The 18,793-nt window shown below is 43.4% G+C and overlaps 2 protein-coding genes across 6 annotated transcripts in view; one reads left to right on the top strand and one right to left on the bottom strand.

The window, feature by feature from the left end:
- The window catches only part of ABCA4 (ATP binding cassette subfamily A member 4), a 149,410-nt gene extending 134,302 nt beyond the window's left edge, over positions 1–15,108 (top strand). The window contains 8 exon segments of the mRNA XM_084851629.1: positions 2,382–2,444; positions 2,538–2,644; positions 4,573–4,714; positions 5,832–5,966; positions 7,304–7,407; positions 8,557–8,649; positions 10,641–10,890; positions 12,707–15,108. Coding sequence (XP_084707755.1) covers positions 2,382–2,444; positions 2,538–2,644; positions 4,573–4,714; positions 5,832–5,966; positions 7,304–7,407; positions 8,557–8,649; positions 10,641–10,890; positions 12,707–12,829 — 1,017 coding nt within the window. The 3' untranslated portion in view covers positions 12,830–15,108.
- Positions 15,014–18,793, bottom strand: part of LOC146347919 (very-long-chain enoyl-CoA reductase-like) — a 47,640-nt gene continuing 43,860 nt past the window's right edge. For 4 of the 5 annotated variants that reach the window (XM_084851815.1, XM_084851816.1, XM_084851813.1 and 1 more), the window contains 2 exons: positions 16,478–16,523; positions 15,014–16,385 (listed from right to left, as the gene is read on the bottom strand). In XM_084851815.1, coding sequence (XP_084707941.1) covers positions 16,258–16,385; positions 16,478–16,523 — 174 coding nt within the window. In that variant the 3' untranslated portion in view covers positions 15,014–16,257. The remainder of the gene's footprint in view (positions 16,386–16,477; positions 16,524–18,793) is intronic. The other variant, XM_084851814.1, reaches the window with a different exon arrangement.

The raw sequence follows: 18,793 nt of genomic DNA, 5'->3' as shown, positions 1-18,793 counted from the left end.
CATTCCCAATTTTGAACCAATCGGTTGTTCCATGTCCAGTTCTTAATGTTGCTTCTTGACCCTCGTACAGGTTTCTCAGGAGACAGGTAAGGTGGTCTGGTACTCCCATCTCTCTAAGAATTTGCCAGAGTTTGTTGTGATCCACAAAATCAAAGGCTTTAGCTTCCTAAGGCCCACTTGACTTCATTCTTTAGGATGTCCGGCTCCAGTTCATTGACCGCAGTATCATGGCTATCAGGGACATTAAGATCTTTCCTGTATAGTTCTTCTGTGTATTCCTTCCACCTCTTCTTAATCTCATCTGCTTCTGTTAGGTCCCTGCCTTCTTTGTCCTTTATCATGCCCGTCTTTGCACAAAACGTTCCCTTGACATCTCCGATTTTCTTGAAGAGATCTCTAGTCTTTCCCATTCTATAGTTTTCCTCGATTTCTTTGCATTGTTCATTTAAGAAGGCCTTCTTGTCTCTCCTTGCTATTCTCTGGAAATCTGCATTCAGTTGGGTATATCTTCCCCTTTCTCCCTTGCTTTTCGCTTCCTTTCTTTCCTCAGCTCCTTGTCAAGCCTCATCAGACAGCCACTTTGCTTTCTTGCATTTCTTTTTCTTTGGGATGGATTGAGTTGCTGCCTCTTGAACAATGTTACGGACCTCTGTCCATAGTTCCTCAGGCACTCTGTCTATCAGGTCTAATCCCTGAAATCTATTCCTCACCTCCACTGTATATTCATAAGGGATATGATTGAGGTCATACCTGAACGGTTTAGTGGTTTTCCACACGTTCTTCAATTTAAGCCGAAATTTTGCAATAAGAAGCTCATGATCTGAGCCACAGTCAGCTCTAGGTCTTGTTTTTACTGACTGTATAGAGCTTCTCCATCTTTGGCTGCAAAGGACATAATCAATCTGATTTCGATATTGACCATCTGGTGATGTCCATGTGTAGAGTCGCCTCTTGTGCCATTGGAAAAGAGTGTTTGCTATGATCAGCATGTTCTCTTGGCAAAACTCTATTAGCCTTTGTCCTGCTTCATTTTGTACACCAAGGCCATGCTTGCCTGTTATCCCGGTTATTTCTTGGCTTCCTACTTTAGCATTCCAATCTCCTATGATGAAGAGGACATCTTTTTTTGCTGTTAGTTCTAGAAGGTGTTGTAGGTCTTCATAGAACCGATCAACCTCAGCTTCTTCAGCCTCAGTGGTTGGGGCATAGCCTTGAATTACTGTGATGTTGAATGGTTTGCCTTGGATTCGTACTAAGATCATTCTATCGTTTTTGAGATTGTACTGCTTTTCCCACCCTTTTGTTGACTATGAGTGCCACTCCATTTCTTCTAAGGGATTCTTGCCCACAGTAGTAGATATAATGGTCACCTGAATTAAATTCGCCCATGCTTGTCCATTTTAGTTCACTGATTCCCAAGATGTCGATGTTCAATCTTGCCATCTCATGTTTGACCACCTCCAGCTTACCTTGATTCATTGATCTTACATTCCAGGTTCCTAAACAATATTGTTCTTTACAGCATCGGACTTTCTTTTCATCACCAGACACATCCACAGCTGAGTGTCCTTTCGGCTTTGGCCCAGCCGCTTCACTCTTTCTGGCGCTACTTGGAAATTCCCTCTGCTCTTCCCCAGTAGTATATTGGACACCTTCTGACCTGAGGGGCTCATCTTCCGGCGTCATATCTTTTAGCCTTGTGATAGATTCCATGGGGTTTTCTTGGCAAGAATACTGGAGTGGGTTGCCATTTCCTTCTCCAGTGGACCACATTTTGTCAGAACTCTCCTCCATGACCTGTCCGTCTTGGGAGGTCCTGCACAGCATAGCTTATGGCTTCACTGAGTTACGCAAGCCCCTTCGCCACAACAAGGCAGTGATCCATGAAGGGAATCTCAAATGTATTCCCTCCCAATTACTTCATTATTAAAGAACTACCTTCTAAAGCCTCACTACTGGCTACCCGTGGGCCCCAGCACTGCATCATTCCTCACATTTTCCATTTTCTTTATTGTGAGAGAAGAAAACATCCCAAGGATGCAAAGAAGGATTTTACTATTTGTATAAAAATCTTTTTTATTGGTATAAAAACGATGCCATCTTAACTTACTAATCGATTAGACTGTTATATTTGGGGGGTCCAAGACCTTAAAGTATACATACACACATATGGTTAACTAAAAGTGGTGTATGTTAGCGTTTTCCAACTTGTTTTGTCTTATTAATAGTAAATATTTGGTGGATTGTTTGCATGTTCTTTTCCATTATGTTTCTTTTCCATCTTGTCCCTGAAAGCAATAGGTGTCAAGCTCAGATAGATTCCTTCAGCAGTAGATTTCTTGTAAGAACGGAGTTTGTTTGTTTTTTTAAAAAAAATCTAGGTTTATGCAGGAAGACACATTCCAGCAGTGGACAGACTCTGTGTCGGCATTCGTCCTGGAGAGGTGGGTTGTGCATCAGCATTGTAACACATTTTGAACTGATTCTCCTTGATGGTCCTCTGGAAGTAATGAAGTGTGTGCTAAATTATAATTTAGTGCTTTGGTCTCCTGGGTGTGAATGGAGCTGGCAAGACAACAACATTCAAAATGCTGACCGGAGATACTGAAGTAACATTTGGGGATGCTGTCGTGGCTGGGCACAGGTGAGAAATGCCCAAGCAGTCCAGTCCAGTGAACAATGGATGTGCCCCTATATCTGTGAATTGAGTAACTGCCATTGTATTATGATTAGCAATATATTCCTGTTATCTTGCTGGGGGTGGGGAGAAAAAACTTATCTGTGGGTTGTAGCCAATGTTAGTCCTACTTAGAATAGACTCATTGAAGTTAATGGGACAAGTCAAGCTAACATTGGATACAACCCATTATATCTGCAAAAGGTGTTTGGTGGGAGGGGAGGAAATAGAATCATAGGGTTGGAAGGGGCCTATAAGACCATTGAGCCCAACCTCCTGCTCAGTGCAGGAATCTAAGTCAAAGCATTGTCTCCTTAGAAGGAAAGAGGTTACAGGAGGCTTATGGCATTTCTGTGATAAAAGGTTTATTTACACACACACACACACACACACACACGCACCTCTCTCTCTCTCTCTCTCTTGGCAGAACATAAGATGAGGGTCAACAGCATTACACTCCAACGGATTCCTGTTCCCCATCAGATTTCCAGGGGAATGCATAGCACCATAGGATTTCCTGCAGAGAGCAAAGTTAGACCTTTTCAGACTCAGGGCTCTTCCAGACGGAGCTGTTAAGGTGCAATTGGCTTGCCTAGATTTTTTGGGTTGCCCACACAACATCATCAGTCTCCTGTAGTCATTCCATATACACCCCCCCCCCCCGCCGCTTCTCCCATATTTTCTCACACTAGGGAAAATCTGCTAATTTTTTCTGGTGTGCCATGATCCGCAAAAAACGGCGCTGTTGCTGCCTGATTTTGGGAGCTTGCATTGTTTTGTGGGGGTGTTTGTGGCTGTGATGTGATGTCACTGGGGACATGTTCTCATTACTTCAGGCCTGCCAGCAGGCGCATTTCTCCCTTACCCAAAGCCAATTACACCTTCTCCTCTCTCCGCTGCTTCTGCAGCAACCCCCCGCCCAACACAAAACACACACCTATTGGGCTATGAGGTATAGGGAAAAATATTTGTGTGGAGTTGTTTGTTTTTTCCCCTGGAAGATCAGACATTCACTGCTGTGGCTTCCTTCACACTTCCTGATTAATATTTTTTTTTTTTTTTTTAAAGCTGTGGCTTGTCTTGGGAGCTGGCTGGGCACTCAGCTCCACCTCATGCCTGCCCCTTGTCCCCCACCATTTCGCCCACCTCCTTCCTTTGGGGGTAATCTTAAGACTGCAGGTGGCAGCTGCAGAGTGGAGCTGAGCACCAGCTCTGCTCCCATTCAAAAGTGCCATTGGTGCTGCCCTCCGGAGGAAACTTTGGGAAGTGGAGAGGAGGAGGCAGTGAGGCAGTGAGGGCAGGCAGGTGAAATGGAGGAGAAGGAGGTGGCTATGATTGCGGCCAAGGAGAAGAGGCACCTTCAGACATTACAGTGGTAATGGGTACCACATTAAAAATATAGTACATATCCACTATTGTATTGTATGTATAGTATGACATCTTTACAAACACAGAAATGCACACCAGGACCAGTTGCTGCTTCCCACAGAATGCTTCAATAGCGTATACATGTTGCACCTTCATAAAGTAAATGTTTTTATTGTATTTTATGCTGCATTTTGTGATTTTAATTGTTGTGAACTGCCCAGAGAGCTTCGGCTGTTGGGCAGTATAGAAATGTAATAAACAAATGTGGGCGCTTTCTAAATCTTTTAATATGTATTTTTTCCAGTTGTAACATGTGAGACAAGCAGGAGTTTTGGACAACCAAGGTCTGCTTAGTGGGGTTTTAATGTTACTTTCTGTAGTTTGAGAGAGACTTTTACCAAATGTATTATTTTACTGAAATGTTGCCATACTTCAGTCAGATCCTTTTCTCTCTTCCAGTGCTACAGAGTGAATGTGACTAGAGTTCCATAAGAGTTTGTTTTTTCACTTTCATTGCCTTTCTCCAGTATATTGTCTCAGATCTTTGGTGTTCATCAAAACATGGGCTACTGCCCACAGTTTGATGCTATTGACGATCTGCTCACAGGGAGAGAGCACTTGTGTCTCTATGCCCGTCTGCGTGGGGTCCCTGCAGCAGAAGTTGAGAGGGTAGGAACAATTTCTTCTTCAGTACTTACTATCATTTAAACTACATGCTGCTTTTTTTTTAAAGTTACATATGAAAGCTGATAAATCAAGAGCTGTTTATAATACACTCTTTGGGCTTCATCCAGAGAGATCCATACAGACAAGGGAGTTGTGTGCTGCTAGAGAGCTGCCAGTTGCCCACCCCTGCGCTAGAACCAGAGGTGGTTCTTGATGCACAAAACACATGTGTATCTACATTAAGGTAAAGATATCTCTGTGAAAGATACAGGTGACCATCCTGGCTATTCACACTGCATTGCTACTGTTACCTTTTCCATGTGCCAGTCCTGCACATGGTGAAATCGATCTGCAGTTCCATTCTGACAGTCTGCACAGTACCCTTACATTACCAGTGTGCACTGCACAAGGGGATCCTGTGTGGATTTCCATGCAGGAAAGGCAGAGCACTGGATCTGTTCTCCCCCGCCCCTCATGTGCTGGGGCAGGGGGCTACCACAGGGAGTTGGGCATTCACAGTAGCTGTTGCACACATGACCTGTCAATTGCACTGGGTTTGGATGACTGCCTTGCAATTGCTGGTGCAGCTAATTTGCACATCAGATGACCATGTTCCCATATAGACAGTATGGGTCACAAAAAGCATAGGACATTTTCCTGGAAAAGACAGACTATCTTTTCTCTGGGACAACTTCATGCAGAATTATGAAACTGACCATGCAGAGTGCTTAAAGCCCCCTCCCTTGTGTGTCTATAATTCAAATGCACCCATCCCTTAACAAAGGCAATAGGCTGATGTGACCTGATGCATATCTGTGGGAATATAACCTAGCGTGCTCTAAAAATTCAACTACTGGGAGTTCTGGATTTCCAGTTCAAACTGCATTTTGTTCTATTTTGTTGGCGAGGGCAGGTTCACTTCACTTGGGATATTTACTGAATATTTTCATGGGGCATGCCCCGCGTGGGAGGGATGTATGGGAATAGCGGAGGCACAGACAGGCCTCCCATTCCCTGTAATGGCCTTGAGATGCTGAGTGTTCAGGCCTACATACCAAGGGGGGAGGTAACCCACGCTCTATTTTATGTAACTGTAATCATGTCTTTATTTCATTAACAGGTGGCCGAGTGGGGAATTCAGAAGCTCGGTCTCTTGACGTATGCGGATCAGCTGGCTGGCACATACAGTGGGGGCAACAAGCGCAAGCTCTCCACTGCCATTGCACTGATAGGTTGTCCTCCTTTACTCCTGCTGGTAAGCAGCTTTGTGGTGACTAAAGCAGAGAATTGACAATGTGGCCTTTTTAGAGTCATGTAATTCTGCACGGTTGTGCAGAACTTGCTCAGAAACCTGCTGTTGTCTTCAGTTTCTTTGAAACACCCTAGTGTCTAACTCCCACTGTCTTTTTTGTTTGGGATAAGTTCTTTGAAAAATGTGCAAGTCATGTTTTGGCCCTGCTTTTCTTCCTGTCCACAGTGCATACCAGTAAGCTATGCTATGCCCTCTTGAACTGTATTTGTGGTAGTACACTGTTGTTGTTGTTTTTTTCTGGATTAGATTTGGAGACACATTTCATTCTTAGACTGAAATGGTTTACTTTTAGAATGTGCAAGAGTAAAAACCCCCAACCTGAGCCTTTTAGCACTTTATAGCACAGAGGGCAAGGATTTCAGGAGGGTGGGAAAGAAAAAGGGTGTCCCTGTCAAGGATAACGGCCTGCTTTCTGCCAAAAGATCAGGTCAGGCTGTCACGTTGGATGTAACTACCTGGAATTGTTTGTAATCTAGAGGCTCCTCAGCCCATTGCCAAGCCCAGACGCAGCCCCTGCTAATTAGAAAGTGCCAACCGCTGGAGTTGGTGGGGAGTTCCAGCCTCTTGGAGGCAAGGGCAGTCCACCCAGACACTGAGCCAGTGATTGGCTGAAGCAAAATCTGCCCTGGGTTGTCAGGGCTGGGCTTTAAAAGTGGGCTGAGGTCGAGGCATGACGTCTCCCTTCATCCTGGTGGTCCTGGACCTGCAGACGGCTGGTTGCTATCTGGGGATATCCGTGCTTAGGTATGTAAGGACAGGCCAGGTAGATTTATTATTTTGGCTTGGGTGTGCATTCATGAAGTTCTCTGTATATAATTAAGGGTTTTAGCTTTGTACCCTCTGTGTAACTTGCTACTTCCTTACCCTCTACCCCTTTATATTGATCTTAATAAACCTTTATCCAACCTTTAGTTGATGTGGTCTCTTTGCATAACTTCAGTGCTAATTTCAGTGCCTCTTGGCTTATGAGGGTGGCTACTGGGTATTTTGGGGGACTGAAAGGCCGGGTTTGGCCAGTCCTATTTTTGGGAAGGGGATCCCGGGAATGGGTCCTGAGCGGTCCTCCCTCACAGGGAGGTTGGGGCCGGTCCCAGCAGGATCCTTTCCCTTCGCAGTCCCCTTTTCTCCTCTTGAAATCCCACCAGCATGAGCTTCAAATAGCACTACAGTGTTACAGGAGGCCTGAACAGGAACACTCCTGTTAGCACCAGGGGTGGGTATACGTTGCAATATTTTGTTGAGGGTACCTACCTGTATTTTTGATGATGATGATCTCATAGGATGAACCAACTACAGGAATGGACCCCCAGTCCCGGCGCTTTTTATGGAACTCAATTGTCAGTGTGATCAGAGAAGGAAGAGCTGTGGTTCTCACCTCACACAGGTAATACAAATCTGCACATGTAAAATCACCACTGGAATTAAGTTCTTGTTCACATGTGTAGGTGATTCAAACATTCAGAAAAGACATGTCATACAGTCTTTCTGGAAATGTATCACTTCAGATTGCAGCTGGAAAGCTACTATGTCAGGGAGAAAACTTTTAATCTAATCTTCTTCCTGATGTGCTAGCTTTCCAAGTGCAGGCAGTTTTTTTCCCTCCCATATTATGTTTTTTCTTACATTTTTTTGTCCTGACATTTCCCCAAGGAATTAATGTCTTCCGCCATTTTATGCCAACAAGTCTGTGAAGTGGGTAAGGCTAAGAGATGGTGACTGGTCCAAGGTCACCCAATGAGCTTCATAGCTGACTGGGGATTTGATCCTCACCCTCCCTGGACCAAGTCCAATACTCTAACCATTACACCATCTTAACTTTACGCACACATGTGCGTGTGCATGCGCACACATGTGTGTGTGTGTGTGTGTGTGTGTGTGCACGCACGCACCCTGGGGTTATTTCCAGTCAGCTCACCCAAACTAAGAGGGTTTATTTCCTAGACAACCTAGGGGTTCTTTTATAAAAGGTTTTTAATAAAGTGGCTCCAGATGCCTATTCAAATTCCAGAGTGGTAGATGAATTGAGGTTTGTATACGTTTTGGACATCCCTGCACCCCAGCTCTATTCCTGATCAGGCGGTCTCCATTGCAGTGTCCATGGGCACAAAAGCACCCAGGAAGACCTCACCTGATGCCTGTATAACCACTGCACCACCATATCCATGCTCACTGCCTTTTCCATCATCCCTTTGGAAGTGGGAAGAGGGTGATCTCATCCACGTAACATACATGAGAGAGAGGAAGCGAGAAGGCTGTCTCTGTTGTGTCTTCCCTCTCTCTGAGTCTGTGTAGCCATTTTCCAGGTTCCTTTTGCAACAAGCCTATGAGTGTCATGGCAAGCGCAAGCCACAGCAGAGTAATTGGTTGGGTCAGGGCCAATATGAATAAGGGTGTAATCCTATGCATGTTTACTTTTCTCTGTGTCAGGATTTAGGGCGCATAAGATTGTGCACTAAATCTGAATTGTGACTGGAAGCCTGTTTTTCTTTTTTACGTTAAGCCTGAAATACTACATGCTTTCTCTCTTTACAAGTATGGAAGAATGTGAGGCACTCTGTACGCGTCTAGCCATCATGGTTAAGGGGACCTTCAAATGCCTGGGCACCATTCAGCATCTCAAATACAAGTAAGCCAGATATTTGTGTCTCATGTTTATTCTAGTGTATCTTAGTAAGGAAAACATGGCTAGATGTTGCAGGCTTGGAGCATAATCAACTGCACAAACCACACTGAATTCAAGAGAAGCAAGAACACAGTAGACCTGTCTTTAGGGACATATCTGGACTACAGGCATGCATTTTTAGACCACATCCCAAAGAATTCTGGGAATTGTAGTTAGGTTAGAGGGCTGAGAATTCTGTCTTTGAGATCCCTAACCATACCTCACTCCAAGGTTTCCTGGGGAGAGTGTGTGACTATTAAATCTGTCTGCGTTATTGATATTAGCTGGTTTTCCAAGTGTGTCAATCTGTTCACTTCAATAGATGATGTGATCTGGTGTAGCTATCAGGGATGTGCCCAAGGCCAGTATTAGGGTTGGCTTTGTAAGGCATCAGCCATGGCCCACACCTCAGCAATGGCTCCAGAGCTCCCTGACCTTGCTGCTACTCCTTCTTTCTGTTGCCACCTCTTCACTTGTCTCTCCAACCAAGTGAGCAGTGACAGGAGCAAAGAAAAGGAGCACCAGGTTCTACTCACATTGCCTCTCCCTCTGGAAATTCGTGTGGATTGGGCCCAGAGGTACAGGCAAGCAAATGGGCAGCAGCAACATTGGTGAGGAGGTAGGGTTACTTGGGGAGGACTCCTAAGGACACTTTGGCCTGTAGCCCCCCCCCCCCCCGAACCTGGAGGGAACATCAGGACAATTACTATATAGTGTTTCAGCTCGTACAGCTATAGATCACTGGGCATAAAGATTTAACACACTGCTTCTGTCACCTCAGAAATGTATGCTGTAATCATGTCACCTGTTTGGGTAATAAAGTCTGTTTCACTGGATTGCTTATTGAAGCTTTTATAACCTCTAATTTCCCTGTCCTGCTGCAACCCCTGTACCCCATCCCATGCCATTCCAGAGGGTCCATCAACCCTCAGAAGTAGTTTTTGGGGAGCACAGAGGGCTGTAGTGGGGGGCAGGAGCCAGGAAAGCCCCTGTTGCACAAATGGAGTTCCGCTTGATCTTCTCTTGATCCAGTCTAAGATCTGGAGCAATATACAAGTAATGCAGTCTTCTCTAAGTAGAAAGTTATTCAGGCTGGGCTAAGACATTTTGGTACCTGGGATGGAATATCCAAATCCCTACCCTTCAGTGCAAACCTGGTCCTGCCCAGAACTGGTACTGCGTAGAATCTAGAATAGTAGAATCATAGAATAGTAGGGTTGGAAGGGGCCTACAAGGCCATCGAGTCCAACCCCCAATGCAGATGAATCCATGTTGCTCTTGCCATGAAAAAGCACATTAAAATTTATGTACATTGCACTCCCTCTCCATCATCGTAACATGCCAAAAACCAGTTTTATAACTCCAGATAAAAGAGTTCTTTATTGACATGCCCTGTTTTTCCTCTATATGAGGAACCTGAAGTAGCTAAAAAATACCCCCCAAACCTAATTTTAATATATATTTTGCCATGAGGCTACAAATATTTGTTGTATCAATAGACTGGGAAATAATTATTTATGGCTACTCATCTGTGGTTTTGTCTGTGCTAACTCATTTTCACATGATCACACTTTCAGTAGCATGGGTATCTAATATAATCCGCTATCCCTGATAAGAATTTCAGTTCCTCTTTTGTTTATGCGAAAGTCAGTACTTAATTAAAGAAGTAGTTAGCTTTCTGCAGTATCTCTTGCATGGGTTTGGAAATGACTCCCCACGTTACTCCACCTTGACCATGTCTCATCCTCTTAACCCCCTTATGGCATCTTTCCCCATCTTTTAAGTGTAGATTAAAGATATATGAAAGTACTCCAGTTGAAATATCCAATGTCAAGTATACATAGTCAATAGATGTAATTTATTTATTACATTTAGTAAACACCGCATAAAATAAACGTTATGCACATCCCTACTTGAGTAGTAAACCCATCCCTTCATAAACCATCATTTCACAGATATGGAGATGGCTACGTTGTTACTTTGAAAATCAAGGCCCCTAAACCTGGATTGACTCCAGATCTAAGCCTAACGGAGCACTTCATACAAGTGAACTTCCCAGGCAGTGTACAGAGAGAAAAGCACTACAACATGCTGCAGTACCAGATATGCACCTACTCATTGGCCAGGATCTTCCGGTTGATTCTCTCCAACAAGGACAACTTAAATATTGAGGAATACTCTGTCACACAAACTACCCTTGATCAGGTAAGTTACAATATCTTGAAAATGGAAATAACCCACCAGGGAAATGCAAACAACCCAACTAGAAACCAGCCCAATATGTTACAAGTTTTTGGTAACAGAAAAAAACTTGGCAATTCTTCATAAAGGATAAAGAGAACAACAGAATGAAATTCAATAGGGATAAATGTCAAGTTCTGCCCCTAGGAAAAAGAAACCACATGCACAGTTACAAGATGAGGGATACTTGGCTCAACAACACTACAAGTGAGAAGGATCTTGGAATTGTTGTAGATCACAAGCTGAACATGAGCCAACAATGTGATGTGGCTGCAAAAAAGACAAATGCTATTTTGGGCTGCATTAATAGAAGCATAGCTTCCAAATCCTGGGAAGTACTAGTCCCCCTCTACTCAGCACTGGTTAGGCCTCATCTGGAGTACTGTGTCCAGTTCTGGGCACCGCACTTGAAGAAGGATGCGGACAAGCTGGAGAGGGTTCGGAGGAGGGCAACAAAGATGATCAGGGGACTGGAAACAAAGCCCTATGAAGAGAGACTGAAAGAACTGGGCATGTTTAGCCTTGAGAAGAGAAGCCTGAGGGGAGATAGGATAGCGCTTTTCAAGTACTTGAAAGGTTGTCAGACAGGAAGGCCAGGATCTCTTCTCGATCATCCCAGAGTGCAGGACACGGAATAATGGGCTCAAGTTATAGGAAGCCGGATTCTGGCTGAACATCAGGAAATTTATTTATATTTGTTTATTGCATTTATACCCCGCCTTTTTTCCTCTTGCAAGGAACCCAAGGCGGCTTACATTATCCTCCTCCTCTCCATTTTATCCTCACAACAACCCTGTGAGGTGGGTTGGGCTGAGAGTCTGTGAATGGCCCAAAGTCACCCAGTGAGCTTCCATGGCCAAGTGGGGACTAGAACCCGGATCTCCCAGCTCCTAGTCCAACACTCTTGCCACTACACCACACTGGCTCTCACCACACAAAAACATCCTGAGCAATATGACAATGAAACCAATTACCAAGGGCGGTAGTGGGCTCTCTCACACTGGAGGCATTCAAGATGAGGCTGGACTTGGGATGCTCTGACTTGGATTCCTGCATTGAGCAGGGGATTGGACTCAATGGTCTTATAAGCCCCTTCCAACCCTACTATTCTATGATTCTATATATGCTCCCAGATTTGTGCACTGGGCTAGCTGATACTGCTGGTGGAACTGAGGAAGGTAAGTGCTGATTTAAAGAGAAGATAATGGTGGTCAGCCACTTTCAGTAGGATCAACCTTTGTAGACATTTTGCTGTACCAATTAAGGCAATACAGTCCCACTCTTGCCACAGTCATGGTTTGGGTTCCTCAGATTTTGCCTTATCTTTGTAGAACAGAGATCTCATTTTGTTCTTCCAAAACCTTACATGTGTTTAATGCAGACATTATCAAAGACTTTGCTGGTAGGAAGAGGCCTTATTGCTGCACACATGATTGTGCAGTAAAAATTGCCTTTTTAATCAAGCCATGCCTCATGGCCTCCCTCACTCAGCCTGCTCCTACTTCTGCCAGGTCAGCCGGTACAATTAATTGGGGGAGGAGAGCATGTTTCCCTACATTCCCTCTGGATCTTAAGGAGATACATCTTTCCAGACTGCACTAGACTATAACTGCATGACTGATGAAGAGGGGAGACAGATCTTTCCAAGTGTATCACTTTGGAGTTATGAACCAGCTCCATCCTTGAGATTTTCACAGAGGTTCTGGATTTCCCTTCTTCCTCCTTGCTAACAGAGGCAAAGGCAGTTCTGATTATACATTTCTCTGCTTTCCACCCATAGGTTTTTGTGAACTTTGCTAAACAACAGATGGAGGATGAGGAAATTCCTCTACACCCTCGTGCAGCTGGAGCTAATAGAGAGGTGAAGGTGACCCCTGCTTTCTATCGGCAGATAACCACATAGAAGAGCTGTGCAAAGCCCCGAACAGCCGAAGACCATGCCATACCACAGTACTATAAATATTGAATATGCATCTCACAAGCATAATAATTTAAGCAAAGCAGAATGTAACTTGAGAGGCTCTAGCTGGAACAGTGATGAGATCAAATGAGTAGATTGGTCAAAATCTTTTATGTAATACAAGCATCACTCGTGTGTGTGTTTGTGTACTTCTAAAAAACCAAATATGGATGTTTATCACTTCCTAGTTTCACTCTGAACCAAAAGCAGAACAGTACAGATGTTCATTTAAAACATCAGTTTTAAAGTAAAATTGGTGTTTATGCTGTGGATCAAATTAGGACTTGATAGCAATCATGTACAAATCATCTTTTCGGATTTCATCCTGACATATGTATTGGTTATGACTGAGAAGGGCTTCCACTGCCAGCTAAGGAATGGCAAACGTTTATGGATGCACAGGAAACCTTCATTATACTCATGGCTCCCTTCTGCTAGAGTTTTAACTTGGGGGGGCGGGGACTTTCAGCAGATGGTGAAAATTCCAAAGGATGTATCCTACGTCAGTCTCACTTAAGCCTAATTAAACAATACCAGCAGTGGAGTTCACATTTGTGCCATTTCCCCACTATGAAAATCTTATGGGGTGGAGTTTCGATTTAGCTTAGACCTAGCTCATAACTGTGCATAACTCTGTGAAGTCAATAGGAAACCATGTAGAAGAGATCCCCAAGGTGCAATCTATTTTGACACCATGTTTTTAGATTTGTGTAGCAGGAGTGTCACATTATTTGAGGTTAACTTTGAACTATTCTAATCTCTAGATTTGGGGTAGGAATCACAGTCCCTCTATAGGGTGGATTGTCCCACAGACCTCCACGTGGGCTGGATGATGTTAGGGAAAGGGTGTCATTGGGACCCTGGCTGAAGTGCCATCTGGAGCCTGTCCAGTTGGTGCTTTGGCCGGGCAGCCAGCTTCGCTTGTCCTTTGGAGGTGACGGATGAGCAAAATACAGCTGGCCAGCTCCTGCAAGCCCCAGCCGACTGTGCAGCTGGCTTTGCTCAGTTCCCCATCCCTGCTCTAGATCAATGATCTCTAGTATTTGTTGTTTTATATGTTTCAGTGCTGTAAGCTGGGAGGGCTCTGTTGAAGGTAAACATGTTTTCAATAAATAGCCTTCTATTTATCAGATTCAAGGTTGGAGAGGAGCAGATGTTAACTCCATGACACGACTGCTGCCAGTAAAGGGGGAATTACACGGAGAACTGCAAGTGGAACTTCTGAGGAACTGGTTCCCTACCCTGTTTGGAAGCATTTTAGGAACACCAGCACAATGTCTTTGAACAACTGCACTGGTGTGGTTAAAGTATCCTGGCCCCAATAGTCGCTTACACAACTACTGCCATTATGATTCCCTCTCCAAGCAATACCCACACCACAAATATAACATCTGGAGTACTGTGTCACACTTTAGGAAGAATACAGACAAATCAGAATAGGTTCAGAAAAGAGCAATGACAATGTTCAAAACAGCCCTCTCAGGAAAGGCTGAAAGAACCAGGTATGTTTAGCGTGGAGAAAAGGTGACCCAAGTGGGGGGAAGGGGGATATAATAAAGCTCTTCCAGTACTTGAAGGGCTGTCACAAAGAAGAAGCAGAAGACTTGTTCTTTGCTGCCCTAGAGTGCAGAACTAGATCTTATGGACTTAGGTTACAGTTGGGAGAAAGAAAGATGGGCAGGTTTCCTTTTTAACTTGAGCAAGATGGTTTTGCTGGGCAATAAACAAAATATAAAACTTCAGCAACCAGTTGGAATGACCTGGTTCGCACATAAGGACAACCCAGAGTACGGGTTGAGTACAGGTTGTCATCATATCATGGGTTGTTGTTGAATGGTGGGTTGTCATTACATGCGATCCCTGCACCATGATTTATCTATGGATTGTTAACCATGAACAACCCAAAATTCACAACCCAACACCAGATCATGGGTTTCCTTCCTGGGTAGATTGTGGTTAACAACCCATAATTAAACCATAGTGCAGGGTTTGCACACAACAGTAACCCACCATTTAACAACCACCCATAATTCAACGATAACCCATTCACAACCTATACTCTGGGCTGTTGTTACATGTGAACCAGTACAGTATGTCTTCTATTGCTATAATTATTTGGACTGAGGTCAAAATATAAGCTTGACTTTATTGCATATTCTCTCTTTACAAATAGTTGAAAAATTTTCTGTACATTGATTCTAGAGAAATAAATCTTGTCAAGGAAACAGTCCGTGCCCCTTTGTTGATAAACTTAAAAAAAAACACTAAGACAATATTGCCTTATGTTCTTGATATGATTTGCACAGAGCCTTCTTAAATACACTATCTCTCTAAGAACAAAATGTAACACAAGAAGGTTAAATATTTCCTTGTATTCTGACATATGTAGAGAGCGGCATTCTTTTGAGAACTGCAGTTCTGTGTTCCTGTTTACAAGCACAAATGCAGCCCATCCTATGCATGTTTACTGGGAAGTAAGTGATACTGAGTTCAATAAGGCTTATTTCACAAGGAAGTGTGCATAGGACTGCAGTATAAAATTTCAGTTTGTATCACTTCAGACTGCAGGAAGGGTGGGAGGGATGGGTGGGTTTGGATGTTTCCCCCACCTAAAAGGACATCATGAATGTAGCAAGGTGGGGAGGAGGTCCAGACTGGAATTCTTTCTCCTTCACGTGCTAGTTTCCGACATGAAAGAAGTTTTCTTACACTAGGAACATTCAGATTCAAACCCCAAATTGCAGTCTGAAATGGTACAGTCCCAACTGAACTGTATTGCATGATTATTCTGAGTGTATAGACTGGTTTTTCTTCTCAGTCCTAATGTTCTCTCCAGGTAACACTTTCATCTACTTTGTAAACATATTTGCCACAGCAAATGCCTGACTGAGGCAGTCCATGCAGCTTTATTTGCACCACCACCACCTGCCCCCTAAAAGACAATCTAGTTTGGAGGCTTCCTTGCATTTGCCTCAGAACATGCAGGTTTGTGGAATTCCAGACTATTTCACGGCAACTTCTCATGCTTCTTCTTTGCCACCAGGCCCAGCCTAAACATATACCAAAAGCACCTCCTCTCAGGAAAAGACGATACTTTCGCCAACTAGACTGCAGTTAGCTCGGAATGCCCTTCAAGACTAAGAAAGCAAAAGGGGGAAAAGGAAGTCAATATTGAATCCTACAAATTCAGAATTAAGGGGAGACATGGCTTTTGAGCCCATGGAATTTCTCACTGCAGAGTAGGTTCAGCATGCACCTGAAGCACCTCACCTAAATTATCTTAATAACATAAGGTATCTCCTTTGCCTATATTTGTCTCCATAGGGGTGCATTGATTTTGCTTCTTATAATTCAGGAAAAAAATCTTGTTTTTATAATAAGAAGGGAATGATGGACATTCTTAGACTAGGATAGTCCTTAAACGCTCGTGTATAGGTGTGGTGTTTATCCTTTGCCCAGACTGTCATCTGAATGAAACAGAGTAAGGTGAACAATCCCACTGCAAGAGACAGAGAGAAATAAGGTCAAAGTTTATAAAATATTCCACTCAGAATAATACCCCAAAGTTTTAAAACCAAGAATGCTACTCACCTGGAACGCACTGAGTCATGATAGTAAAACCAATCCATGTCCCCAGCTGTAATGGCCAAGAAAATTCAAAACTATTTCACATGATTAAAATTGCTCAGCTAGTCCTTTTAAATAAAAAAATACATACAGACATACCTATTTCTAATACCAATTTGTAAAAACAAACACAATAAAGTAACTGAAACACACTAATGCAGACAATCAGAAACATGTCTTTGGGATATGGGCTATAATTCAGAGGGAGACCCTCCCCTGCAGGGTTGCAGCTAGACATTTCTTCACCCTTGACAGACTTCGCCTCACCCCTTCTAATTTCTGAGGGAAAAAATATGGGTCAAGAATTCTAACACAGCATTCTGGTTTTGTCTCACAAATAAACTCTAAAAGAGGAGGCAGGCAGTGAAGGGAACATTCATATTCTCTCCCGCCCTCATCAATCCAAAATGCAAACAATGTGTTCTCAGCCACCTGCCTCACTTCCAAGAGCTACAGCTGGACAGCTGCACCTACTGCCCTATCCTAACTGCAATTTTGCATCCATAGTTTTTTTTCCTAAGAGTTTCCCTTCTCAGAAACTGCCGCCAGAATCCCAAACATTTCTTTCCACTCCTATCAAGTTCAAAATATAGTTTGGGAATCTGGAAAATGTTACCAGTATGTGTAGCCTAGTTTTCTTCTTCTCTCTCACTACCCCCCATTTAAAAAGATCTTCCTTTAAAAAATTATCTCTATTGGAATTCCAGGCGCTGCTCCTGAAAAAATCTGGAAGAGGGGATAATATGACATCATATATGTCCACACATGCTGCCCCCTTCTGGACTGTAAGTGCAGTCTGATTTCAATTTCCACTGCAAAACATTTTCCCTCTCCGGTTTGCTCCATGGTGTAAGTTTCTATTCCTACAGCAATCACATTCTGGGTGCTTCCAGTCTAACTTTTACCATGCAACTGCCCTGCCTCATTCACAGAATTTTAAGTGGTGTCCAGATGACACTGCCTTCCACTTGTAACCCTCCTATATTCTCCCACCTCTTCTTCCATCTTTTTTCTTTCCACAAAATATCTGTTGAGGAGGAAAAGACAGAATAACTGCAGAATATCTCTGACTGGAAAGGTTAGAAGCTGTCCATCTGGAAACAGCCTCTTTTGCAACTTTCCTTTGCCAAATTATGTTGAAAGTCCCAGCTACAATACCAAAGGCAAATGAAAAATTTATCTCTCAGGGATGGGCAGATATCAGGTTTATAGGATCTACTTTGTTTTTTTACTAGAACTCTGAGATCCACCAACTGGAGTCCGCTGCAAAAGATACACACTTAGAATTAAAGGAATTCTGAGCCCAGATTTGGTTTTGCATACCAAAACTGAATGCAGCTCACAGTCCCTCCACACAAAAATCTACTCCTGGTTACTCCAAATTTTCTTCATTTCAGCAGTTTAATTTAGGGCATGGCTGAGTCGTTTAGTTGCTGCTATCGTTAAATACTTGGGATTCAGAAATCCTTGCAAATCATCCAGAGATCTACCAGGAGATCCAGATCTCTCTTCTTCCCCCTCCCGCCCCCGCCACTAGTGTACAATATGAGACAAAATATGATGCAGAGACAGTTAAATATATTTTGAAACCTGAGGCAGAAAATCCAAATGACGTATAAACTACAAACTAAATAACTAGCAATTTGCTACTCTTTCATGCTACACCAGAGGTGGGCTGCCTGATTAATGGTAGGGCCATCCCTGCCATGATGAGAAAATGTAATGGGATGAGAACAGTTGTATAATCCTCCAAACTGTCTCTTGGAATATTCCCATTTACACATACTCCAATTCATTACTGATTTAGCTCTTTCAGTGTGCAATTTTTTAAAAAATCTTTATCTTGTTCTTTCTTCTTCACAATTCTCCTGAGAGGTAAGTGTTAAACCAGACTGGCTAACCGGACCCAGGCTGGGTATGCACTTGAGATAACACCTTGCCTCCAAAAACTACTTCTAGGCAGTTGCTCTAGGCCTCTGCCTCTCTACTTTTTTCCTGCAAGTTTCCCTTCTCAGTAGTTGCCCCCCCCAATCCTAAACATTTATTTACACTGCCCCAAGATGCTTGTAAACTACAGAGCTCTGTGTTGATGTTCTCTGTCTCTGTCTGTCTGTCTGTCTGTCTGTCTGTCTCTTACACACACACACACACACACACACACAGAGTCACCTTTTGGACTAATTCAAGCTTTCAAGGATTTCCTAACAGATTGAGGTTTATAGCAATATTGAAACATATACATCAAGCAAAACTTAAATCTTACAGTATTGTCTGATGATT

This window comes from Heloderma suspectum, chromosome 4 (genome assembly GCF_057233095.1).
Source record: "Heloderma suspectum isolate Gila_16-S chromosome 4, 16-S_ref, whole genome shotgun sequence".
Classification (NCBI taxonomy): domain Eukaryota; kingdom Metazoa; phylum Chordata; class Lepidosauria; order Squamata; family Helodermatidae; genus Heloderma; species Heloderma suspectum.
Note: the sequence above shows the minus strand (reverse complement) of the source record. Positions and strands in the feature narration are given on the sequence as shown.